Source organism: Podarcis pityusensis (genome assembly GCF_964106645.2).
Source record: "Podarcis pityusensis genome assembly, chromosome: 9".
In the NCBI taxonomy this organism is placed as follows: Eukaryota; Metazoa; Chordata; class Lepidosauria; order Squamata; family Lacertidae; genus Podarcis; species Podarcis pityusensis.
In genome coordinates, this window is record NC_138034.1 from 59,463,763 (window position 1) to 59,490,888 (window position 27,126).

The window sequence follows — 27,126 nt, forward strand, 5'->3', positions numbered from 1 at the left end:
TGAAGTGATAATAATGTCAACTTACCATTTCGTCAGCTAATATGCCATTTAGCGAATGCTTGTGCAAAAGTGCTAGCCAATTTAAACCAATCTTCTGATAAGGCTTAAGCTCCATGCTGATAATAAAGAAGAAAATGCACCATTAACACTCATGGAAACTCAAATCTAATGACCTGATGTTTACCAGGAATGTAGTACAGTACTTTTTAAAATAAGGTATTTGGAGCTTTTATGTTATTTGGGTGGCTTGCCTTTTTTTTTGTCTGTCTTTCATTTGGGATGTGAATGTGTGTTCTTCCCATTAGGGAGGGGGTTCTAAGCATCACTAGTTTTCTTCTTCTGTGAAATAGCTATTTAGTGGTGCTCATGACAGTTTTGATTTTTGCCAAAAGGTTGGGGACCTCTGGACTAGCTATTCCAAAACATGCAATTTTCACAAGGAGAGAGAATGAGAGTAGTGATTTTGCTTCATATGGATAGGGCACCATGGGTGCTGGCCATTTTCAAAACCAGTCTCCTCATCTAGACTTCGAGGATTTGGAAACCAAACTTCTAGCAACTATTACTTACACCTTTCTTTTATGGTACTTATGTAACATTCACTTGAGAGCAATCCTACCAACCTTGAATTCAGAATGGAAGGCTGATCAATGTTCCATCCGCTTCCACTATCTCCAGTGATCCTCGTCACTTGTTTGGTCAGTTTATTTGAGATCTCTTCACATTTGTTCATTAGCTGTAACACGACGGCTCTCTCTCTCAGTAATATTTTGCAGTTCCATATAATATCTTCTGACAACCCATTGGTCTTGCACATTTTTGTGAACTATGAGAGATCATGGGGGGGGGGGTGCAGAGCAAGGCATTACTTCAACATAAAGACAGCAAAATCAAACTGAGCCTGAAGAAACTCAAATGTAGTTTGGTGCCCCAAATTACTCAATTATTCTTCCAAAATACCATGATATTCATTAATTAAAATTGCAATGGTAGGCATACATCTAAAGCTTATGAAGATTTACTTATCAGTGAACACATTTTTATTACTTTGATATTTTGTCCCAGCAACCCTCCTACATTGAAAGAGTTCCTTCTCAGTAGGAAAAGGCAATGTGAAGATGGAAAACTCAGCTGCCAGCTTAAAAATGCTTGAGATTGAGACAAAGGAAAAACAGGCAACGTTGAGGTTAGAAGGGTGGTGTTTGGGTGATTGTCAGATCGCCTTTGCCTTCATTAAAAAACCAAAACTGGAATAGCATGTTATCTCCATTTTCTTGCCCACACAAAATATGAATGGGTGGTATTCAACTAAGTTTTACTCAGAGTAGAACCACTTAAATTACGGGACCTCATAACTTAATTTCAATGGGTACAATCCAAGTAAAACTTAGTTGAATCCCATTCATTGTGTATATAATCAGAAATTTGTTCATGCATTTTTAGGGTGAGCTATCTCACATCAAGAAGCACAAAAATATGGGGTTGCATTGATCCAGTTCCACACACAGGCCACTTCTGTCAGAGAAAGGACTAGGAGTCCTTCTCTTTCTCTATTTCTGCAGCTCCTTAAAAAGCTGTTCCAGGACAGTGTAGCTATTGAGGGGCTGCAAGAGAAAAAGTTGCCTCCTCCCCCTCTTTCTCTTGCAGCTGCATCCATTGTTTCGGAGTTATCTTCATGGAAAGGCTCCAACCCACTCAATTTTTCAACACCAATATAATTTTTAGTGATCACGTTTAGAACATTGTAAGAAAACTGAAAATCCATGTTTCAACAGCAGAGGGCAACACAGAGCTAAAGATAAGCTGGACTACATTGAAATTGCTGTACTATACTTTTAAAAAAAGTGTGTATGCTTTTATTTATTGTGCCTGGCTGAACTCCAAATGAGAGATGAAGGATCTTTATCCACACAAAAAAAAACCTTCAAAACAATCTCTTTCAATTACAAGAAACAGAATTAATGTGCTACTGAAAGTATAACGGGGTATAATTTTTGCACCTACTCATATATTTTTGAAATATAGCATTAGATACTTTAAACAAATCAGCTTCTGTTCTTTCTAGTGTATCTTGATTTCAGTGAGGCTTTTGACAAAATCCTGCTTTTATGGAGAAGCTGGTAAAATGTGGGCTGGGTGAGGTAACTGTTAGGTGGATTTGTAGCTAGTTGACTGACTAAACCCAAAGAATTCACTTATGGTTCCTCATGATCCTGGAAAAAAGTGACAAGTGGAGTACTGCAGGGTTCTGTTGTTCTTCGACATCCATATAAATGATTTGGCTGAAGGAACTGAGGGGATGCTCATTTAATTTGTAGCCGATACCAATCTGGGAGGGGTAGCTAAAGCCACAGAAGACAGAATAAGGATTCAAGATTACTTTAACAGATTGGAGGACTGGGCCCAAATTATCAGAATGAATTTCAATAGGGGAAAATGTATGGTTCTACACTTAGGCAGGAAGAACCAGCTGAACAAATAAAATATGGGGAACTGGGTTTGCCAGTAGTACATGTGAAAACACATGTCTGACCAAACTGCGGGAGGTAGTGGAAGACAGGAGTGCCTGGCGTGCTCTGGTCCATGGGGTCACGAAGAGTCCGACACAACTAAACGACTAAACAACAACAACAACAACATGTGAAAAGGAACGAAAGGTCTTAGTAGACCACATACTTGATATGAGTCAACAGTGTGATGCAGAAGCAACAAAAAGTTAACGCTATTCAATGCTGCATCCAAGAAGTTTAGTCTTTGACTCAAGCCTTCCAAGTATTTGTAGATGGCCTCTCTGATCTGCTGAAGGCTGTGCCACCAGTTTGCAATGTGGGTTGTTGTGGCATAAGACAGACATGAGTAGTTACGGCCTTCATGTTCCTGCATCTCCCTTGCATGAGGGAGGCCCTTTCAGTGTCAAGATAATCAACATGGACAATACTTGTCACAGATCTGGCTACAGTTCTAAGACTGCCTCTAGCAGCAGAGAACCACCCTCCATACTTGTTTAAACAGGGAAGTAATTTAAGGATATGAGGAACAGAATGAAAAACAAGCTAATATTTTCCTAATCCCAAAGCTATAATAGCCTTTTGTCGGGCTCACTATTGCAAATGAGTACAATACAGCATCTTAATCTCATGTATAATGTGTAAAATGAAAAGGTATTTTTGTTTTATTTTGCTTTGCGAGGATTGCTTCACAACCATGGCTTGCTTATAAAGCCCATTCAAGGCATTCTGAAAAATCAACATGAGCTAAAAAGGAACTCCTCTGTTTCCTTTGTACTAAAAAAGCATGGCATAGTCTACACTTGTGGCAGAATGAGGTGGTAGAACACCCAAATCCTTGAATGACCAACTCTCTCTGCATTAGCCTACAGCAGGCTTCCTCAAACTCGGCCTTCCAGATGTTTTTGGCCTACAACTCCCATCACCCACAGCTAGAAGGACCAGTGGCAAGGGATGATGGGAACTGTAGTCTCAAAAAACATCTGGAGGGCCAAGTCTGAGGAAGCCTGGCCTACAGGTACTCTTCATGCAAGATGCAAGAAGTATGCAAGATGGTGGCACATGCAGACACTGTGACTGAGTGCTCCATGGAGAGGAGTCAGGATTTGTTAGGACGAATTATTTATAGCCGACACAAAATGCTGTATTTAATTATGGGGTATCAGAGATTCTAGGGGGTTAACCAGGCTGGGATAGCAGGCTTGTTGGTTTTTGAATGTCTGAAGTAGATTTTTTCAATTTCGTTGTTCTGTATGGGACAATGACAATAAAGATTATCGTATCGTATCATATCATGGGAGGCCCTTCTCATTGCTCCACCATTAGGACAAATACATTTTCTATGTTGGCACCCTGACAGTGGAGTATCCTCCTGCAGATGCATAATGGCACTGACACTTCTGTTCTTTTGGCACATTGGTTTGCCCAGGCACTTTTTTTTTTTTTGGGGGGGGGGTGTTACAGCTGCAAGTAAGGCATCGAAATTGTGATTCGTTGGGTTGTATCCAAAGAAGTTGCCTCATTTGTACTTCTTCTCTCTCCCTCACTCCCCTCACATTTGTTCTGTGGTTTTCTTCAACCACCACAAGTAGATTGGCAAGGGGAGGTATGGGGACATGTGGGGAGAAACCCCTGTACTAGGAGGATGGCTTTATTATATAAAACCCAGTATTTTGGTGTCTTTGGAAGCTGTGTTGAATTTGCTTTACTTGTACAGTTGTTTTACTGTACTGTAACCCACCCTAGCATGCATGATGAAGGGTGGCTAAAAGTTTTCTTATAAAAATAAATAAAATGAGATAGATTGAGCCAGATGGGAGAAGAATATTGAAAGAGTGATACCTATCAAGAACTCCCAGCAAGCAAGCAAGCAAGCAAGCAAGCAAACAAACAGTGCAGAAGTCTTAAATTTCTGACTAATCTATTTGCCACTAATTTCCATTAGAAAGGAACACCTCATTTGAAAAGTGCATTTCTGTACATTCACGGTAGCTTGATTTGGCTGTTGTGGTGAAGTCTTTTTGAAAGTAAGTTTAAACATCAACAGAATACTTTGAAATTTAAACAACACTGAACCACCAGGAGTAGAAAAGCGTGTTTGTTTGTTTGTTTAAAAAAACCCCACAAAGTTATTTTAAACAGGAGATTAAAAATTCTATTAATTATTCTAGATGCCTAAAGCTCAGGTTGGCATAAAGATAAAACTTATAATCTTTAAATAATGCACCTCAAGTGAAACCATCTGCTATAAAAACCACCCATTTTGTTTCATGTCAGATTGTTAACATCTGTTTCCAAGTTACAACAAGAAGAACCTTCAGCTGTTTTCCAACTTGAGCCTCATGAACAATATGATAAGCAGTTTATGCAAAAGCTGCTCAGGTTTGTCCATTTGATAAGTACAACTGCAATCTGGATACAATTCAGCATTTTAAAGTCCCACTACCAAAAGACCTAGAAAACCTCAGCAGGGGCTTCTGGGGCAGTACTGGACAAGATGATACGACTTGGTTTAGGTCAGTTTCATATGTCTATAGTTAAGTGCAGAGGTTGTCGGAGGCCCAGGGCAGCAGTCTTAATTAGAGTAATGTTATAAACAAAACAAAAAAGGCAGCCAGTCCCTGGCGGGTCCCTTTGCCAGCTTAGCCCTCTGAGTTCTGGGGCAAATGTACCTGGCTGCCTCCACCCACCTACCCCCTGCACAGATCTGTTGCCCTTTCTGAAGTCCACTGGTTCTTCCAAGGTTTCTCTCTTATTATTATTATTCAACTGAAGATGTAAGATAATTCAGCTTGGGGACCTTCTGCATGCAATGCATCTACTGCCAAGCTGCAGCACCCCAACCTATAGGTAGCTTGAGCTCAATACTTCCCAAAGCTTGTGTATGTCTCTGAAGTCTTTGAATCAAGCCCTCAATTTAGCCAAGTTCTATTCTTTCCAATGAGATCTGCAGAACTAAGGTCTCTGTATACACATTTCATTTTAACCTGTGATTGCCGGACTGTTACGGAGAACTGGATCTTGCATGCGTATTGTCTAACAGAAAAAGTTTCACATTTTCCATTAGGTGTTCTTTTGGGGGGGAGAGTAACAATATACACACTAGTTTCACAGACTTCATGCTTTCTCCCCCCCTCCCCCGGAAGAGTAAAATAAGCTACACATAATTATAAATAGTTCAGATGAGGTCCCCACTACTCTGTAATAAGCACTAATACCCTTTCACAAATTTTAGACACGTCTTCTTTATATAAGAGTATAAGCAGGCAAAATGACCTGCACACAAAGGTGTTCTTCCTCAGGAGAGAACCCCTTCTGTTGGAGGAAAGGAAATTTGGATATAACCCAACATATTTACCATATTTTTCCATGTATAAAACACCCCCATGTATAAGACACTCCCTATTTTGGGGGACTCTAAATTAGGAAAATACCCCTCAGCACTACCCGTGGATAAGATGAGCCCCAATTTTAAACCTAATTTTTTGGTAAAAAAAACCTAGTCTTATACACAGAAAAATACAGTAAATAATGACTTTGCCACTAATTAGGCACATTTCCCACTAATTAAATTCATGATTTTACACACAGATTAAAGAAGCCTAATCTAAATTTACAGTTTCCATGAATTAAGGTATTTCAGACTATGAAGGAAGCATGCAAATTTTAAAAACATGGACTAAATATGGAAACACTAAAATAAAATACTTCTAACATGTGCCTTTTGGATGTAGACTAAAACTGTTGGGTTACCTTTTGCATTCAGCAAAATAAAGCTAGAATTAAACATGTTTCAAGATAGCATTACTACTTAGTAGCAAAAACGTTTGGCCTGCTCTGCAGAGTCGGCCTTAAGCACATTTAAAAGCTACTCCTTCAAACTTTCAAGATCTCCAATTTGCTGCATTTTATTAAAACTGTGGGCATGTAGTTACAGAAACTATGCAGCTCTCCGGGTGCTGACAAAGAGCTCTTATGAAAGGGATTGTTTAATACAAACAGGCCCACACAGCTTAATTGTATGGAACTATTTCAGAGGATGGCAGCCCTTTAGCAATTACTTTTGCAAAGAATCTGTCTCGGCGAAGCTCGACATGTTTCAGAACAGACAGATGTTCTGTTCAAAGTCAGAGGCTTCAGGCAAAACAGTCTCCGGAGCAGCATTTCAGTAAAGCTGCACTTCTGTGAATTTGCGTACACTCTTTAAAATATAAAAGTTTGAAAACTTGATCAAGTCATCCTAGGAACTAATGATGAAATGCACCATTATTTTAAAAGACCACTAGCATATATAGCACTAGCACGCAGCATATATAATAGGGGTCTTTTAAAATCAAAACAAAACAAAACTGAACATATACATAAAAATGCAATTCCCATCAATCCCCCCCCACCTGAGAATACTACTTTAAAAAATACAGTCGGTACAACACCTAACTGTCAAAAGGGCCCATTTACTACTATTTCTCTAAAACCACATCAAACAGAAATCACAAAGTTAAAAATACTGTAATTCCACAACTTTTCTTCTGAATTATTAGCATTTTCAAACACAGAATCAGACTGCTCTGGCTAGAGGCTATTCACTTTCCTGGAACATACATAGCTCGAAGCACACAATTATAGCAAACATTTGAAAAATAAATAGTCCAATGACTGGGAAACCGTACCAAGTACTCACCATTAGCTAGGTTTTATTCTTTCCTTTCCTATGTTAAGGTTTTCTGACATTGCTTTTGAAAACTGTAAGCTATAGCACTCCATAAAATGGCCACATTGCTCAGCTAATAAAACCAGTGTTAAAAAGACAGAGCATAAAGATTTAAAAGGAGGAACAACCACCAGAAAAATCATCAAAGGAACCGTTTCGTCAGTGAAGCTTAAAATATCCATCCTGGCATCTTCAATCATGGAGCAACCCTGGAAGTCGGTTGCTGATTCTCTGAAGTAGTTGCAGCAGAAATACTGCCACATTCTTGCCTTCTGCATGGTTTCTCGGCTGCAGCAGATCAGAACAGGCTAGCAAACAACAGCTTCCCAAATGAAAGCTCTAAATTCTTCTTCTACAGTGAAATGAACCAAGTTTCGGTGCTCAAGAGTGAGTGACAGTGTTGCCAGCCAATCAGCTTGGGTTTTTCAGGAAAATCACCCCTTAATTCATTCAAAATTAGGTCATCTGACACTATTTGAAATGCTATTGGCTTAGAATGAGCATAGTGTTTTAGCCTAATCAGGAAAAGGCCACCCATCTATGTCTTTTTGGATTTAAGGCATCCTTGACTATATTACCTGCTGTATATATATATATTTTAAAGAATGAATGCAGACTTACCAGAGCTTCCCAACTATTAAAGGGACGGAGCTCTACTATCTTCTGAGCCTTTTTCTGAGAGCACTGGGGGATCAAAGTGAGTTCACCCAGTGAAGCATCTTGCAGGAAACTAAGAATTTTAGTTTTGTAACCATCCTCCATCACATCATCACTACCACCGTAGTCCTCATCAAGGGAGCTGCCAGCTTCCGAAGCAGACTCGTACTCCAAATCCTGAGAGTCCCTTTTAGTACTCCAGATTTTTTTCTTTTTATCTTTCTTTCTGAAGCCGTTCTCAGTTCGTGTGGAGGATTTCTCTTTGAGCTTCACATTAGTGTCATTCTGGCGATAATGGCTGTTATTAACGGAGACCCCCTTTCCATTTGAAACTTCACTTTTGGAGGGGTATTGGGTATCTGTATATGCATTAAAAAAAAAAACACACAGAGAGAACTTACAAGAAGACAGTAATGATGGGGGGGGGGGGGAGAGAGCTGCACAGAACCAATGCCTACTTTATGGAATAAGCTTCCATTTCCTTACTCAAAAACATTTTATCCAATATTTGGCACTATTCCCATGACTGCATTGTGCTGCTCTGATATCTGACAATCATAACAGAACATTGCACAATCCTATTTAAAAGCTTAAATATTATTGTTAGTATCACATACAGGTGGAGTAACAGACATTTTCTTCTCAAGCTCTAAATAAATATTAACTGGTTAAATCAGGACATTAAACAGCCATTGCTTTCCACTAATGTCTTGCAGAACAGGACACCTGTTAATAGTTTTAAGCAAGAAGTATTATTTTGTACCCAAATCTGTTTTAATGTAATGACGACACATTCAGCAACAGTAAAACATGCCTGTATTGCTTATTTAAAACACTTTTTGCAATTCTGTACTTTTAAAGACATCTTAGTCATGAAACATTTTCAGTATCTCAAATTCAGTTCTTTTGGAAATAAGGTAACTTAGGCTGAAATCCTAGCCCCACTGAATTAAATAGGACTTACTTCTGAGAAGACATAGTTTGAGCTGTCATGTAACTAACTATCTTGCTACTTTCTAATATTTCATAGTTGTAAGAAATATTGCTTAAAGGAGAGTTAAATAATTCAATTATATTAGAAGAATTCACTGTAAAACAGTAAATAGTTCCATAATAAAAGGGATTTGTATTTTAGCCTTGTTAGGAAAGTCAGCTTAGCTATTTCACCTATTCTTACAGTATAAGTGTACATTAAAGACTTTTATTAGAAGTAAATGGAATGCAAGTAGCAGTACATTGTTATATTTAACAACAGAAGTTGAAAAGGGTATTTTTCAGACAGTTCACCTCCTCTTACGCTGTCCCTAGAGAGGCTTATCTTTTTATTCTTCTAGACTTTTTAATTACAAAGGCTACTTTTATCTGGTTCTTTTAGACTCTTGAACCAAATTATCTTTTTGACAGTTTTAAATAGTTTTAGCTGCTATGTCTAAGCTGGTTCTCTAGGTTTCCCTGCTCTAATTTGTATTAATTATAATTGTTTTTACTGTTTAAACTGTGGGCTGCTTTTTTAATTCTAATAGGTCTATAAACCACCCTAGGGAACTATGTTATATGGATGGCTTACAAATATAACAAGCACATATATTCCTAAATAAAAGTTGGTAATGTGTATTTGTGGAACACCCACTATGGAGTCACAGCAATTAATTCAGTTCACACAAAACTTAAAATAAAAGTTAAAGGAGTCTTTTTGCAGATGCCAGAATAGATAATGTAGTGCGTTCTAATGTAGCAAGGTCAGGACAAAAACGGTGAGCTATAAGAAGCTTTTTGACTTGTACTTCTCAAAGAGCAGCTCCTCACACATATGGCAAACTGCTTTTAAAAATGACAGGACTTTGTGACATTGTGTGTTTGTGGGGATGATGGAGAGTAAGGTGTGTAAGTATGCTGCTGAGATGAAAAATTCTACTAGGCTGCTACAAGTTCCTGTGTTCACACAAGCAAGTATTTGGATCCTGGCCTCAGCTTTTAAATGTGCTCATCATTTTATAAGGTACCTAAAATATTATGCCTCTATTTAATGAAGTGTTAGTAATGCAATTTTTAAAAAGAGAAGCAAGCAGAACGCCAGCAGTAACATGTGAGAACTTGAGGGGGCATTGTACATCACTGTGCATCACAGGACATTCCTAAGTCCCCTGCTGCTGGAATAAGCCAGCAGTTTCAAATTGTTCAAGCGCTTAGGAGAAGAGATGCCCCACGCCCATAGTACAAAAAATATCTGGTACTACCCATTTCTGGTTGTTATAGAACACTTCCTATGGCTACTGCAGAAATGCAGCAGCTGAAGCAGCCACAGCAGCTGTGGTAACAATTAGGGTCCAGGATACTGACATTTTACATAGTTCAACCAGCCAGTGACAAGCAGAAAGGCAGGAGATATTTTAAAATAAACGAATTTGTTCCAGTATTTCTCTTGTTATTTGCAATTATCTTCCAGACACTTATAATCAAGATGCTCAAGCCTAGTCTCTTTCCCAAACACTTTCTCGGTACATAAATTTACTATTTTAAGCGCATTACTATAAACCAAAACATTTTATTTATATAAAACGTGATCCGATTTACAAAGGTGCTGAGCCATGAGAAAATCACTGTGGTTCCCAAAACTGTCCTAGGGGAACTTCGGGAACTACCTCTAACACAGAGCAGGGAGGAGAGACACGCATGAAAGCACTTGCACATGTATATAAGGTCCTTCTGGATATTGGCCTAGGCTTGGAATGCAAACACATTTACCATATTTTTTGCTCTATAAGACTCACTTTTTCCCTCCTAAAAAGTAAGGGGAAATGTGTGTGTGTCTTATGGAGCGAATGCAGGCTGCGCAGCTATCCCAGAAGCCAGAACAGCAAGAGGGATTGCTGCTTTCGCTGCGCAGTGATACCTCTTGCTGTTCTGGCTTCTGAGATTCAGAATATATTTTTTTCTTGTTTTCCTCCTCCAAAAACTAGGTGCGTTTTATGGTCTGGTGCGTCTTATAGAGCGAAAAATACGATATTTGGAAGCATCACTTGGGCTTGGATCCCAAGGTCCTCTAGCTCAAGCAGAAGGTACCCTTGCCCACACAAGCCTTCCTGCACATCTTCCCATGCCAAAAACACATAACACCGGTCCTGAAAGATCTACATTGGCTCCCAGTATGTTTCTGAGCACAATTCAAAGTGTTGGCGCTGACCTTAAATGCCCTAAACGGCCTCAGCCCAGTATACCTGAAGGAGTGTCTCCACCCCCATCGTTCAGCCCGGACACTGAGGTCCAGCTCCAAGGGCCTTCTGGCTGTTTCCTCACAGCGAGAAGTGATCTTACAGGCCTTCTCAATAGTGGCACCTGCCCTGTGGAATGCCCTCCCATCAGATGTCAAGGAAATAAACAACTATCTGACTTGAAGACACCTGAAGGCAGTCCTATTTAGGGAAGTTTTTAATGTTTGGAGTTTTATTGTATTTTAAATATTTTGTTGGAAGTCGCCCAGAGTGGCTGGGGAAACCCAACCAGATGGGCAGGGTATAAATCAATTATTATTATTATTATTACTACAGGAGTCTGAAGGGGGGGGGGAGGACAACCCCATTGTGTAAATGGAGCAGAAGTCAATAAGCAGAGGTCATTATGAAATCACGATACTATTTTTGAAGATGCCTCCAAAACTAAAATAATCAGCTTTGAACACAAAATCAGACAACAAAAAAAGCTCTCATTCAACTGATAACTGCAAAGTATATTCTAGAACAAACAACAAATTGCAGTCATTTTTATTGTTGTTGCTTTTCTAGCAATTTGATCTGCTGATGGTGTTGTTTTTTTAAAAAAATCAAGCAGAGAATATGTTGGTAGAACCAAAAGGCTGGGAAGAAGCTAGTGGCAGCAGCAGTATATGGCAGCTCTCTAGCAGGGATATGAAAGTCTACTTAAATGACTTGAAAGCTCAGGAAACAGTACATTTGAATGTCAGAAGTAGTGCTTAGTAACAATCAAGAAAGGGAGGATGTGAAAAATGTTGCATCCTTCTTGGCAGTGTGGTATGGCAGTCTCTATTAAGTATTCTACAAAGAATTAGACAGGTTCCTTCCATCAGTTTACAATCTAAAATATTTTAACTGTAATAACAGCAGTACAATGACATTAATGCAGGATGAAGGTGGCTAGTTGAAATATGCAGAATGCTTACACTGCAGCTCCACTCTTAGGGACAAAGGTTGCTGCTTGATAGTAAGTCAGACCACTGGTCCATCTAGCTCAGTACAGTCTACACTGACTGGCAGCAACCCTCCAGAGTTTCAGACAGGAATCTGTTTTATTCCCTACCTGAAGATGCCAGGAATTGAACCTGGGACCTTCTATATGAAAAGCATGTGTGCTGCCATTGAGCTGTGACCCTTCCCAATCTTAGATCCCTAGTTGGGGAGGAAAACATGAAGAAAAGGAAAGAAACAGAAAGAATGGCAGGGAAGAGAGCAATGCTGCTAAACTGCTTCTGCTCATATCATTTTGGGCTCTTTGTTGCATAGCAGAACCTCCATCACTAAAGCCTCTCCTGAAGTCATTTGTGGGAAGTCAGAGAACATTTCAGAGTGTTGCTTGACATGAGTGAGAGACTGCAAGCAGGAACAGCAATTTCTGAAGTCTGTCTAGGACAGGCATCCCCAAACTCAGCCCTCCAGATGTTTCGGGACTACAACTCCCATCATCCCTAGCTAACAGGACCAGTGGTCAGGGATGATGGGAATTGTAGTCCCAAAACTCCTGGCGGGCCGAGTGTGGGGATGCCTGGTCTAGGAAGACCTTAGGCATACATCCACAAGGCTCTCACCAAATGGTAAGAGATTGCAGGATTGAAAATACATTGCAATAGTTCTGCCCACAATTGTCACTCAAGCCTTACATCACTTAGAATTCCTCAACTTTTACTCCATCACAGAATCATTGATAATAAAAGATATATTCTTATATCAGCATCTGACTTGGTCATTTTTCCCATTTAAAAATATTTCACATATTACTTACAACAGGACATGTAACTCCTTGGGATGATAAAGCCTATATGGGTGTATGTATATATATGTGTGTGTGTGTGTGTGTGTGTGAAAACGAAATACTCTTTACCCTCATGATCTTCCATGAATACTTTTAAAGATTCAAAAGCTTCCTGAAATATCCAGTTGTGTTCCCGAAGTACATCTCTCAGCTCCTATTTAAGAAACAGTAAGCAGAAATCCTATATAGTCACAGAATTAACAGCCTATGAATATCAATGTATTATCACAACTAGACAAACATCTATGCAGATAAAAACAAAGAAGACAATCAAGGAACCTTCTCATTTACAGCAACTATGAGAACATACAATATACACTGTGGCTACTACTGCCCAGTACAAAATTGCTCTTTACCTTTACATTTTATCCAACAATTAAAGCTGAAAGTACTCCAGATCACTAGCTGCAAATTCAAGAATGTCTCACATTATTTCTTTACAACACTATCTTCTACTGTAATATTAACTGTCTCTATTCTAGCTCATAATGTGGACTGAAAGCTGAATCTATTCCTAGATTGCTCAATTATTACACATACTATTATATATATTACATACACTAACAATAAATCCATTCTCCAAGTGTCTACCCTTATGTAGCAAATATGACACTATTCATGTAGAAGAAGAAAGTTTCAGCAGGCTTGGGATAATCCCAATGTTGGCAGAGGTACGAAAGACTTTAGAAAAGCTTAAAGCAGTGATGGCCAAACTTGGCCCTCCAGCTGTTTTGGGACTACAACTCCCATCATCCCTAGCTAACAGGACCAGTGGTCAGGGATGATGGGAATTGTAGTCCCAAAACAGCTGGAGGGCCAAGTGGCTTAAAGGGAGGGTTGATGAGCATTGAGTATCTGAAGGGAGGGAGGATAATGGAAAACTGGGGATGGGGGAAAATGGAATGGAGTATCCTAAAAAAAAGTACTCGTGATCAAGTCACTTCATCTCTTTTACACAATTCCAAATCCCTATGCAAAGGGAAGAGAGCTAATAACAGTAACTAGAATGTGGACTAATTTTTGTAAGAGGGTTATATACAACACATTTTTGGCTGAATGTAACATACCTCTTTATCCAAGCTGGGAAATTCTTTGTGCAGTTTGCATACTAGATTTTCACGCTTTTCCCACTGATTCTCAGGACTCTGCAACTACAGTTCAGAAAAGATTCATTTATTTTAGACTTATCCTACGCCACTAACTAGACAACACACTTGCCCACTGAATGAAAAAGGTAACTTGAAGGAACCACAATTGTGTGTGGTCCATGGGTGAGAAACCTCAGGCCTGGGGGCCAAAGGCAGCCCCCTGCAAGCCTTCCTAACTGTCCTTCACAACTCTGCCCCAACCTCCCCCCCCCCCGACTAGTCCTGCTTCACACCTTCCTTCAAGTGTTTGTGTGGTTGGAAATGTCCTTCAAATCTGATAATGCCTTTTACTTGCCTGGGTAGCAAATAGAGAAGAGTGTGTGAGTGTTTCTCAGACATTGCCTACTGTACAAATGTTAAAAATTTACACTTGCTGCACTGCTCACTTTTCCTCAATTACCAGAATGTGGCCCCTGGCAGGCTGCCCACAAAGTAACATGGTCCTCAGACTGAAAAAAGGTTCCCTATCCCTGGTGTAGCAGATACAGCTAAACCTCCAGATTCATCAGCGGCACTTATTGTAGCCAGATATGGATTAATGTCTTCACCAAGATTATTTTCCGCACACTTAAGGTTTGAAAACTTCATCTGTGTATTTAGAAAGAAAGCGGTCAGAGGCCACACAAAATGGCTTAGAGGAATTGGAGCTGCCCAAACATCTGTGATTTCCCCCCTGTGAACTAACTCGGACATGTGGCTACCAAGTCATGCATTAAATACAGAAAATTCAGTGTATGAAAGAGATATGATTAGGAGAACGTTTAATTTCCAATGCTCTAGCACTCATCTCATAAATAATTAGCTCAGGAACTGAACACACATGGAAAATCTTGACAAGGTGTTTACTCAACGAGTGCTAATTTGGGGTTCTGTATGTAAAGGAAGTTACAACCAGCTACTTACAGGATCAAGCTTTTTCTTTTTCGTATTTTGGTCATCCTCATCTTCAGTACCATCGTTGGCACTTTCCTCAAGTTTCCTTTTGCGAGAGCTGCCTTTTGAAATTAAAAAGGGGATTTTTAAAAAATTGGCAACTTCTTGCAGTCCAGTATCAAAGCACTTTGTTGCTTAGCAATTAATCTAAATGCCCTTTAATCAAAACCAAAAACTGTTTTTTACTTCAAATTAACCAAACAGTAAAAAATGTAGAAATTTTATTGTATACTAACATTTTTGTTATGAGTTGGCAGTTCATAAGAAATAAAATAAATAAAATTTTGCCAGTTTTTTCTCTCCCACCCATCCACCAAACACACACAAACAAACCCACTGAGACAAAAAAATAGCAGATGTTCAGAAATTCCTCCTTCTTTTAAAACTTGCTCAGAATCAAAGGAACCATGCCCTTATATTCAGGCATGTTTCTTCATGTCTATTATTTTATACACAGGACGACTAGCCGAAATGTTTTTCACAAAAGTTTGCTGTTAAAAAAGATATACATTTGAGAGGCTATAAAAAGATGTAAAATTTCAGTTTTTTAAAAAATGAAAATTGGATAGAAGGGGAAGCCAAGGAGCAAAAACAAACAAGGAAAGAAATGCCATTTTGAGACATGCAAGAGATGTACAGTTGAAATAACTTGTAGCCAAAATCCAAGACCATACTATGTAGTTAATTCTTACTTCTGAGTTAATATGTGCAAGAGTGTGTTGCAAGTCCCCTTAACTTCAGTAGAACTGACTTCCACAGATGATACCAACTTATCTGTATGCTATCACAAGTGAGATCACCACTGCATTTGCCAATACCTAGCCTTCAAACTGATCCTGATAATATGAAGCAAATGGAGTACACAAAATGGAACTTAACCAATATTCATGTGAACATATGCAAAATTAGGCATAGAAATGCTTTGTAGATGGAATTATATCTGAATTTATGAATCAGCAATGAAGGGCCTTAGACAGTTAGGTCCCCAAAGATGGGTATGGGCAAAGATGGTATGGGCACCAGTGCTTTGCAACTTGATCATAAATAATCTAGGGTTAAGGGTAACTAGTTGGGCGTCCGTATTTGCAGATGACATCAAATTATTTAGAGTGGTTAAAACAAAAAGGAATTGCATAGCATTTTCTGTGCCAACCAATGCTAAAGTGCTAGGTAAAAAACTGCTTGGAAACTATTAACAGAAAGTACCAGTACTTCTTACCTTCCTCATTCAACTTCAAGCCTTCAGCTATAGCTTCATCCATTGTAGCAGTTGATGATATCAGCTAGAGAGAGAGAGAGAGAAAGGACAAAAAAGTCAACAAACATTTCTTTATTAAAATTAGAGGAATTTCAATTATATTCTGAAGAATTTACAGTGAAATCCTATGCATGGTTTTTGAAAGTTCTTCTGTATTCAAATTGTCCACCCCAAAAAATATGAATTCTGCAATCCATACAATTTATGCAAATTGGGAAAACTTGCTACTGATAAAGGGAGAGGAGTTATGCAATACACTGTAGTCCACTGGAAATCCATTTGCCTTCTGAGCTGTTAGGAGACATTGCCCACATTATTTCAACTGCATCATGACAGTCACAATGGGTCAAAAACTTGTTTAAGAGGGAAAGCAGAGATTCTCAGGAAGCTGCTACATTCTGCATGCCCACTCTACAATTCTTTCACTGGCACTATTTAATGATTATATGCTGCTATGAGTTTCAAAGAGCTTTCCATGGACCACCTCAGCAAGCCTTTAAGCTTCTACTTAAATAACATTTACTTAAGCTATTATTTTATGGATTGCATTTCTAATCATTTTTATGTGCCCGGGGGGGGGGGGGGAATCACACTTTATAGGACAAAATGGCAAGAGTATACATACTAATACGAATGAACTCATGAAAGGTAGATAGTGTAAGAGACTAAGTTCTCAGGCTACTATATATAGAAGAGTTGCCTATCCAAGATCACCTACTCTGTTCACAGAAAATGCAAGATTTGAAAACAGAACTCCCTGAGTCACAGTGTGTGAGAGAATGAGTAAGAAGGTGAGAGTAAGTAGCTCACTTCCAAGTGTACACTAACACTGCTTTAAGACTAAATATTGTAATTCATTCTTCACAATATTTTATGACTGGTGCTCCTTTCAAATTAGCTAACAATTCAAAAGTATATTACTGTACTTGTAGTAACTCTTGGTCACTTTTTTGTGGAAAGAGTTCCTTTAGTGTTTGGAGTTTGCAATAGTTCAGATCCTCCTCCTCTTCCTCCTCTTCTTCATTTTCCTTAACAGATTTTGATGGCTTGCCTTCATCCTCTTCACTATCTGACGGCTCTGAGCTGTCGTGCATGGTAAAAATATTTACACCATTTTAGTCAAGCACCGTAGTATTGCATTTTCTATAAATATATAAACACAGTAGCACTGGTAGGAATAACAGCAAATTTATTATGTCATAGGATTTCATGGACACATCTGATTGAGTGAACTGTAATCTCTGAATGGGTATACCATCTTAAAACTGGTCTTTAAGGTGCACAACACTCTTCATTGTTTTTTACTGCAAAGAGACTGATAGGGCTACTCCTTTGGAATCTAACTTTTAAAACCAGATGCCCTGTCAAGAGCCTTGGGAAAGCAAGCAATTAGCTCTAGCCTTATCCTAAAAACTTACCCAACACAGGAGCTGTTTATAGGCTACGTTTCTGTCTAGGGAATTTATCTGCATTCCTCTCTGGAGTATTCTGCTGCAGCAGATACAACATTTTCTCTGTAAGAAGGTGAAACCTAATTTTCTAAGATTATGCCTTTCTGATGTCAAAGTAGCTTTCAAGAAAATTGCCAGTTACCCCATGCAACATTACCCATCCCTGAACATTCTGAGTTGCATCTAAGAAATCTCAAAAATATTGTCAAAACTAATTTACCTATATTCTACATTGTTCTGTGCCAATGTTTCTGTATTCCAACCTTACTGGCTTTTAAGGTTACATCTACTCAAGAGAGTGTGTGGATAGCTTATAAGATTTCATAGGTACACAGCGAAGCTCTTAAAAATCACATAAGTTGTACAGCACACTTGATACAAGAATTCCTAGACAATATGTATATGCATCTGTCACACACACAAAAGTGGTTGTACAGGAATATCCAATGTGGTATTGACCAGATGTTGTTATAGACTATAATTCCCATCATCCTTGACCAAGTTTGGCCAGGGCTAATGGAAACTGGGAGATCAACAGCATCACACTGGCTACCCTGCATAGACTGAGCAGACTCTGATCAACAAAAGAGATGCTTCTGTGGGCTGACAATAATTATGTGGACTGGAAGCACCTAATGCTTCCATAAGTGGCTCCACTTAATGGCCATAAGTGACTGGCTATTTACAAAGATTAGGTTAGTTCCTTTGTTCAACAAAAAAAGATTCTGAACACGCTAGGAAGGCCTAGTTATTGACTGAGAAGTTCGTTTTCTCTATCTCATGAGCACAGCAAATACTTTACAGGAGTCACTCAAGTACACTTGAGCAATAACAGAATTATTAACAAAGAGAAATAAGGCCTTATCGAATACCATCTAGTTTACACACTCAGCTAGGAAGTTGATTCTGAACCGCAACACCTGACCACAGTGAAATGAAGCAGCCCTTTTCAAGAGGTGTTAAATACTTGTTAATTTGCCTTAGTGTTGCCTTGGGAAAAGGAATTAAATGCATTAATTACAAGAGATAAAAAGTAGTTTCAAAACTCCATTCATTTATTTGAAAACTTAACTCATAATACATTATCTTCCAAATCTTTTTATAAAACCGAATGCCTGAGGGCATGTTAAAATGCTCATCTAATTATCAAGTTGTTGTCATTTATAATATCTTTTTCTTGAAGATGCTGTGTAATTAAAGATCATAAAAAGTAAGTACATAATTAAGCAAAGCTCTATGGAAACAATAAAAAATGCTCCATGTATCATATAAAAAAGTATTTTTTGAGAATTTATTTAATGATACCAAGAATTATTTTTCATAGTTAAAAACAACGGATGCATTTAAAATTCAGACTGAAGGAGGAATGCATCTATAATCAGGAGAGATTTTAAAATAAATAATGCTTGTTTCAATAACTGAGATTCACTTCTTTTTAACTCTATGGACTTTATTGAATACAGTGATACCTCGGGTTAAGAACTTAATTTGTTCCGGAAGTCAACCTGAAACTGTTCTTAACCTGAAGCACCACTTTAGCTAATGGGGCCTCCTGCTGCTGCCGTTTCGCCGCCGGAGCACGATTTCTGTTCTCATCCTGAAGCAAAGTTCTTAACCCGAGGTAATATTTCTGGGTTAGCAGAGTCTGTAACCTGAAGCGTATGCAACCTGAAGCGTATGTAACCTGAGGTACCACTGTATATGTTAAATAGTAATGTTGCAGTACCTAAGATCATTATATTACAATCCAACCAACCCTTTTGAGTGGGCAGTTTGTCATTATGCTGGTGTGCGAGGGGGTGATTGTTTTATTTATGTTTTTATTATGTGTTTTGTTTTCTTGTATTTTTATGCTGTGAACTGCCCTGAGATCAATGCTGGCATACCAATTTAATAAGTAAATAATATATGTTCTTGGGCCTACAGTCTTTGGCTAACGAAATGGTAGTAAACTTGGTGAAAATGGAATGAATTTTGGACTTACTATGAACATTCCTTTTCTTCAGTGGATAGTTCTAACCTAGGAGTGAGTTACAGGGCAAAAACCTTGATGGATTGATTGATTTACTTATCAATCAATCCTGCCCACTACTGCCTTCCCTCAGGCCTTCAGTTCCAAGGCACCAGAATTCTCAATGTCATAGTAACCTGTAAGGCCACCTTATACGTGGTTGCTCCCAAGAGAGGCATGGAGATGTGAGTAGTCATAACACCTGCTACTCCATCTCGTTTAAACAGCTATCTCAGTGCCCTGCCAGCTCCTCTGGCTAGAAGTGTGAAGAAGGGCAAAAGACCCTCCTCCTCCATCCTCAATCAAGTTCATCTGTCCAACAGCTTCCTTGCCCCCAGGTCATGGCTTGAAGATCAGCAAAGCAATTAGAAAGAGAGGAGCTGGTGGGGTGGGGAGGGATTAATCATTTTACAAGTTATGTAACCTTGTTACTTAATTCTTTTAAACTGTATTGTGGTATTTTTAAGTACTGTAATTTTTATTGATCATAATTTAGTAAGGATTTATTGTTATTGTTGAGAGTGAATTTCTGTTTAATTATTTGCTGGTATTTTGAGAGTCAATTTTATTGTGCACTATTAGATTCTAATGGAATACTGAATATTGCTTTATTATAGAATAGAATAGAATAGAATAGAATAGAATAGAATCACAGAGTCGGAAGGGACCACAAGAAGAAGAGTTTGGATTTGATATCCGCTTTCCTAAGGAGTCTCAAAGAGGCTAACAATCTCCTTTCCCTTCCTCCCCCACAACAAACACTCTGTGAGGTGAGTGGGGCTGAGAGACTTCAAAGAAGTGTGACTAGCCCAAGGTCACCCAGCAGCTGCATGTGGAGGAGCGGGGACGTGAACTCGGTTCACCAGATTACGAGTCCACTGTTCTTAACCACTACACCACACTGGCTCTCCAGTGTCATCTGGCTCTCAAGGATCATCTAGTACAACCCTGTGCAACACAGGACTCTTTGGCCCAATGTGGGGCTCAAACCCATGACCATGGGATTAATAGTTTCATGCTGTTTGATAAAGCTGTTTATTTTAAGCCATATTTCTTATTATGACATATGCGTTGGATCAGTCGTAAAATAGATTCTGTATATTTTGTTGCTTCTTTGGCTTGTAAACTGCCTTGTGTATAGCAATATAGAAAGGCGGTATACAAATTAAACATGCAATGAAATGAAACCTATTTAGGAGCTCTCATGGAGTTAATGATAACAAGCTTTATTGTTTTTTATACCGAACCGCCCCCCCCCCCCGCAAATATTTGCTTGTAAGAAAGTAGTAATCAGAAATATGGCCTTAATATCAATTTATGAGTATCAATAAGGGAATTTATATGTATAAATAAACAGGCATTACTAAGACTTACATAATAATCACATCCTTCCTGGGAGCAGCAAATTGCTTTATACGGGAGTATTTTGGTGCCACTTCTTCTTCACTTTCTGATGACAATTCAATAACATCTTTCTGACACTTAAAAAAAGATGATTGTGTTGTCCTTTTTGCTTCAGGGGTTTCTGGAACACTGGAATCATCTGTCAAAGCATTTTAAAGGATAAAAAAGACACATGTTACAGAAAAACAAGAGTACAAGTCTTACTATGACTGAGGTATCATCAGAAGTGGCCACGCTGATTACACCAAATTAATTAGAAATGTGCTTTGGGGGCACGTTTAGTTTAAGAATTATGTAATTTAAGTTAATGAGTTTTTCTACTGCCTTGAAAACGTGTGTGTTAAAGGTGGTATAGTTGGGTGGTTAATTGAAGATCTGTTTCAAATTGTGGCATCCTTAAAACTCAGCATGTCTCCAAACTCAATGGCTGCTGAGAAAAGTGTGAACACACATGGGCTAAAATCACAGCCTTATGTAGGCTCAGAACTACAGTGTGGCCTGCACAAGTCTTCTGGCATCAAATGGAAAGAAGGGGCTTCTGTGTTCTGCTATGCTCTTGCTTGAAACAGCTAACAGCCCTAAAAGCAGGTAGGGGCAAAAGTGAAAAGATTATGGTTCCATCCATGGCTCCGTTTCAGGGCTAAAGCATTCTGACCCTGGAGGCATGAAGGCAAAATGAGAAAGACAGCAGCACACACAGGAGAACAGCAGCTGCAAAATAGGATTGTTGCCTGACAGAAGTTTACTGGAAATAAATTTTAAATAATCTGAAAGTGCTTGAGAGGTGTTTGATGGAAACTTCAATAAATCTTGAGCTTTTATAACCCCGAGCAAGTGACTGACACTGGAAAAGTAAACTTTGAAACTGGGTGCTGTGGCATGCCCCCCTCCGCCGTAGTAAAATTGTACTGCCATATGGTAACAGGATCTTAGAACTAGATATATTTATTGGAGTAGGGGGGTGACCCCCCCCCCGAAAAAATATCAAGAAATAACTTGCAACTTAGCAGTAGATTTTGAATTAGAAAAATGCAGCTCACACACCTGCTCTGTTTAAAAGTAAAACCAGGATACTACAGTAATCAGATGACACCACCACATGCTCCCCCCACACCAATATTTAATGCTTCATATGACCATCACCAAGCCTAATTAGAGACATATTAAACTCATCAGGGTCAAGCAACAGTCAGATATCGTACTGATTCAGGATAGAGAATAGGGAATAGAGCTGCACAAGACAGCACAAGGGGTGAAGCAAACATTCTTGCAGCTTGCTCTTAATCCCAAAGCCATAGCTATTTTTGCATGTCCATACATGGTTATTTGCTTCATCTGTCCACAGTACAGAGACAAACTTTCCATTGCTCTTATCACCATAGCACAACTGACATTCTGATTTCTACTTAGCTTGTTTGCTTTAAATTCAGGGATATTATGGCACTTGGACCATTACTTCCATGGCATTTTATTTATAGTCTATCTAGCCTAAAATAATTGGTTGAGAGTACTGCGTACTCTGTCTGGCAGCAGCTTTCCAAGGACTGAGACAGAAGTATTTCCAGCCCCAAGACCCACAATCTGAGGTGAAGTTGTGGCAACTGGAGCTCAAGACCTTCTACATTCAGAAGAGTTTGCTTTGTCACTGACTATACTGCTGTATCATTGAGATACAGTCCACAGACTAAATTTAGTGTGAACATTCCAAATTAAGCTGCCCTGTTAGACAGTCAATGATCATTTTGCACTGAGGTTCCATTTCCAGCCCCCACGTTTGTCAGCGGAGCACGCATAAGAGCGCCCTGCCCTGTTATGCCATGCCACACCCTTTTAGCGATGTGTTTAGTGACATTTTTTAGTCACTTCCAGGTTCAGCTGCATTTTATTCAGACACGCATGAATCGGTCGTTACCTGTGCTGTCCATAACAAATTATTTTTAAGAAGTGGGATATGAATGTGTGAATAAAAATTAAAATCTTCAAGTTAGTTTAAGTTTCTGGCTTTTTTCCTGAAGTTAGCAACCATAATTTCCTGGTTCAAACAAAACCAATAAATTATAGTTAGTTACAAGACTCCACATTTCATTAATGAATGCCATGAGAGAAGGGGATGTGTTCATGGGCAAAATGCTTGTTATTAAGCAGAGACTATTAAGAAGACAGAATCACCCACACAAAGTCACTGGAAAGCTTTGGTTTGTCACTGCATAATGTGTGTCATGGCTCTCAGATGCATCTGAAGCCTTATTACTACAACAGCTGATTCCAAGGAATAAGCTGGATGATACCTCACTAACAAATGAGGAGCAGACACAGTTGTTTCCATTGAACAAAAAAACCCCACCCTGACTCAGCATAAGCAATGAAATGTATAAGACTATACAATTATTACCTATGGACACTTGAAGTAATTCCCATAACAAACTCATTCTACATTTGGTGGGGAAATGTTCCCACTCATCCATAAAAAATAATCATTTTATTTCTTTATAAATAAAGCACCCCCTCCCTAAAAGAGTTTACAAGCTAGATTTTTCCAATTTTGGGGGGGAAGGGAGAGAGATAATAGCTAAGGGTTACAAGGGATAGATGTGGTGAACTAATTCAGTTAATAAAACCATTTAATATATTGCTCCTCATTGGCTTTTATTCTCTTCCCCCATTGTATTTGTTGCTCCCCTCGTATTTTTTTACTGTATACTAGCAGACCAGTTTCTGCTAAGAGTTATTAGGCACTGGGCCACACCATCCCTATTTGTGCAGTTTCTATGGAGACAGATTTAAATCCATTTCTAAGTTTCCTTTTTCAAAAAGATCTACTGCATTAAAAAAAGCACCTTAAGTGCATACTTTACCTATAAACGTGAAAACTGTATGTTATATGCAACAGCTTATTATCCCATGTTAATATTAAACTCTAGCTAAAGTTTTCTCTCATATTTTGGGGAGGGGTAGAAAAGCTTTTCATCTTGATTAGATTTCTTTCCTTAGCACAGGACTAAGCAAGTATCTATACAACCATACATTGCTCTTAATGTAGTACCCTCTGCTCAGGGAATGGGAGATGGGAGAGACGACATTATCACTGACCAATAAAAATGGCTTTCAAAAGCCATTGTACAGTAGTAATAGCAACAGTGAATGCTTATGTTCGCATGTAGAAAATATCAAAGGGCTGTCTGCTTTGTTTTCCTACCAAAACAACTTCAATGGATCAGGATGCTGGCAAAGCAGTTTGAATGTTAAGTTATGAGGGTCAAGCCCTATGGGATTTTCTTGCAAGTTCTTAATTAACCCAGATTTCCTAAATGCTTTTGAGAACATGATATTTGATACCAGAGAAACTGAATGTCTGGTCAACCACAGGAATACTCTGCACATAACCAGAGGAATTCAAAGAATGCTCTAGAAATTAGAGTTGTAAAAGATATAACAAGATACAGCCGTCACATTGCTATCAAAACTTCATTCAGCTGTATGAGTGAAGATCAAACACTAAGCTATCAGCACAAGTACTGTAGACTAAATCAAAGCTGGTTGTATATAGACTTTCCCTTCATTTATAAATCACATATATGAGAACTCACCAGTTTTCTCTGACACATCAGATGCTGGGGTGGCTGGTTTACTAATGTGATCAGGAACATTGTCGTTTTCTTCACCAACAGATGCAGCACCATCTTTTGAAGGAGGAGAACATGTGGTATCCTTATCTACTGCATCCAAAGAAGTAGAAGAAGCCTCCTCCTGATCTGCAGAAAGGCCAGGGGAAGGGGCACTCTCTTCCTCCACACATGACTTCCTTTCAAAGCGAAAGCGGTCCAGGTTAAGCAGACTCATGATTGGCCTTCCACTTCTGTCACAGATTATGGAGTTCAATTTAAAATCCCTTGGGCTTACGATAGCACCATATAAATCAAGAGTAGCTAGAGATATAAAAAGAAAACAAAACCCAAAGGGTGAGGTGGGAGACACATGATAGAGCAAGAAAATACAATGGAAGATCCTTATTTGTAGGCATTCATTCATTCAATAAATTTCTATACTGTCTTGGGTCATGAATAACCTCAGGGTAGTTTACACCTATAAAACTTAAGATTTATTGAAACTATAAAACACACAGTAAAATGTTCGGCCATGTACAAAAGAGGAGAAAGCAGTCTCCAATTATAAATGAGCAACACTGATTAACTACTCCCAAATGCCTTAGTGAACAAATGTATCTCCAGCTATTTCCAATGTAGACATCAACCACATTTCTGACCTGGGGGAGTTCCATAACCAGAGTGCCAGCACAGAAAAGGAACAATCACAGTTATCTCTACTCTGGGCTTTGGCAGGTTTCCACAGTTGGAAAAAGAAGTGCTATTCCACTGATACCATGTCAGCATCAAATGATGCTGCTGGATCTAAGAGTATCCCCAGACTTCAAACCTGCTACTTCAAGGAAAGTGCAATCCTGTCTAGAACAGGTCATCTACTTACTTCCAAGACACATGAAGGCTCTTAAGCAACTCACTAGTGCCTCCAAGTTAACCTGTACAGTCTCCAACAATTCTGATGAAAAAGAAGAACTAGAGCTGGGATTTATCCATATATTGATAATGCTGTGCCCCAGATCCCTGGATGACCTCACCCAGATGATTCATATAGATCAGAGTGGGGAATCTTCAGTTTGTGGGTCAACTAGGCTCACTAGGCTATTTTTCCCAAACCATGCCTATCCACGCATCTGCTAGTGACATAGGCTGCAACGGCTGAGCAGTCTAGGTGGCAGGAATAAATCTCCACTCAATTTATGTAATTTGGTTTGATTTGATGTGATTGGTCAGTTAATAAAAAATTATTCTTATTAAAAAAAAAATCTCCACTCATTGCTTTCCCCCCCTTTCTACACCTGCTTAAAGGAGAAGCAGAGCACTGTTTGAACCGGCCTCCTCCATCCTTCAAGGAAAAGGAAGTTTGATTCAAATGGCACTTTGCCACTGGAGGCATGGCTATTATATTCAAAGTGCTGTTTCAGTGCCTCCCTACTTCTTTAAAGGGAGCTTGGGAGGAAGTCTGAATAGGCTGGATCTTCCTCACCACATCCCATCCCACTCCTATACAGGGGGAAATGATCCAATCAAGGTAAATTCCATCCTTAAATCTCTGCCCCCTTCCCCAGCAGCAGAAAGGATGGGTTAAAGGTGCTTCACTTTAGCTGTGGTGACTGCTGCCTTGTGCAGAAAATTATCGGAATTAGAACTCCTGAGGGAATAAAGGTGGCAGTCGTTGTGTGGTCTGGAGACTCCAAACAGAGGTGAAGGAGCCTAAGTGAGGAGTTCATAGTAGTAAGGCTGACATTATAATCTTAAGGGGTCCTTGCTGTGATCGTAAAAAGCAGTGGGAGACTCCCAAAGCCTTCTGCAAAACTCTCAAAAGCCTTTGGGGGTCTCCCCCTCTCTCTTTAAAGATCAAAGAAAGATTGGGCATAAAAGAAAATGGGAGGGAGATCCAGCTGAAATTGGGGGGAAAAGGATTTTGGCAGACAGGCACCCTGTCCAAAAGGTTTCCCATTGCCGATATAGATGTTAACAAGCCCGAGGACAAGATGGAACCTTGCAATACACCATGGTGCAGGTGCCAGGTGGTCAGGCAGTAGTCACCCAATGTCACTTTCTAGAAACAGTCCTGCAGGTAGGAGGGGAACCACAATAACACCATACCTCTAAGTTCCAACTCACAGAGCCACACCAGGAGGATACCACAGTTAATGATACTGAAAGTTGTCAAGAACTAAAGAAGAATCAGCAAGTTCACACTTCTCCTGGCTGTGTCATTGATCTGGCATATAAGATGACTTTTTAACCCCAGAAAAGAGGTTAAAAAGTTGGGGGTCGTCTTATACGCTGGGTACTACCTCCGAGGAAGCAGTGGGAGCCACGCGGCTTCCTCCTGGTGCGGAAACTGCTGCCTGCTTGCCGCTTCGGAGGCTGCCGAAGCTGCCGACGATGCAGCAGC

At 39.3% G+C, this 27,126-nt stretch overlaps 1 protein-coding gene across 5 annotated transcripts in view; it reads right to left on the reverse strand.

The window, feature by feature from the left end:
- SMARCAD1 (SNF2 related chromatin remodeling ATPase with DExD box 1) overlaps positions 1–27,126 on the reverse strand; it is a 390,786-nt gene that overhangs the window by 11,614 nt on the left and 352,046 nt on the right. The window contains exons 1-12 of one of the 5 annotated variants that reach the window (XM_081020717.1): positions 26,209–26,233; positions 25,609–25,680; positions 24,711–25,049; positions 21,094–21,262; positions 17,184–17,340; positions 16,219–16,282; positions 14,970–15,061; positions 13,986–14,069; positions 12,988–13,072; positions 7,840–8,234; positions 624–826; positions 26–116 (exon numbers count right to left, since the gene is read on the reverse strand). In XM_081020717.1, coding sequence (XP_080876843.1) covers positions 26–116; positions 624–826; positions 7,840–8,234; positions 12,988–13,072; positions 13,986–14,069; positions 14,970–15,061; positions 16,219–16,282; positions 17,184–17,340; positions 21,094–21,262; positions 24,711–25,049; positions 25,609–25,680; positions 26,209–26,218 — 1,761 coding nt within the window. In that variant the 5' untranslated portion in view covers positions 26,219–26,233. Of the gene's footprint in view, positions 1–25; positions 117–623; positions 827–7,188; positions 7,575–7,839; positions 8,235–12,987; positions 13,073–13,985; positions 14,070–14,969; positions 15,062–16,218; positions 16,283–17,183; positions 17,341–21,093; positions 21,263–24,710; positions 25,050–25,608; positions 25,681–26,208; positions 26,234–27,126 lie in introns of those variants that run through there. The other 4 variants (XM_081020718.1, XM_081020719.1, XM_081020720.1 and 1 more) reach the window with 4 other exon arrangements.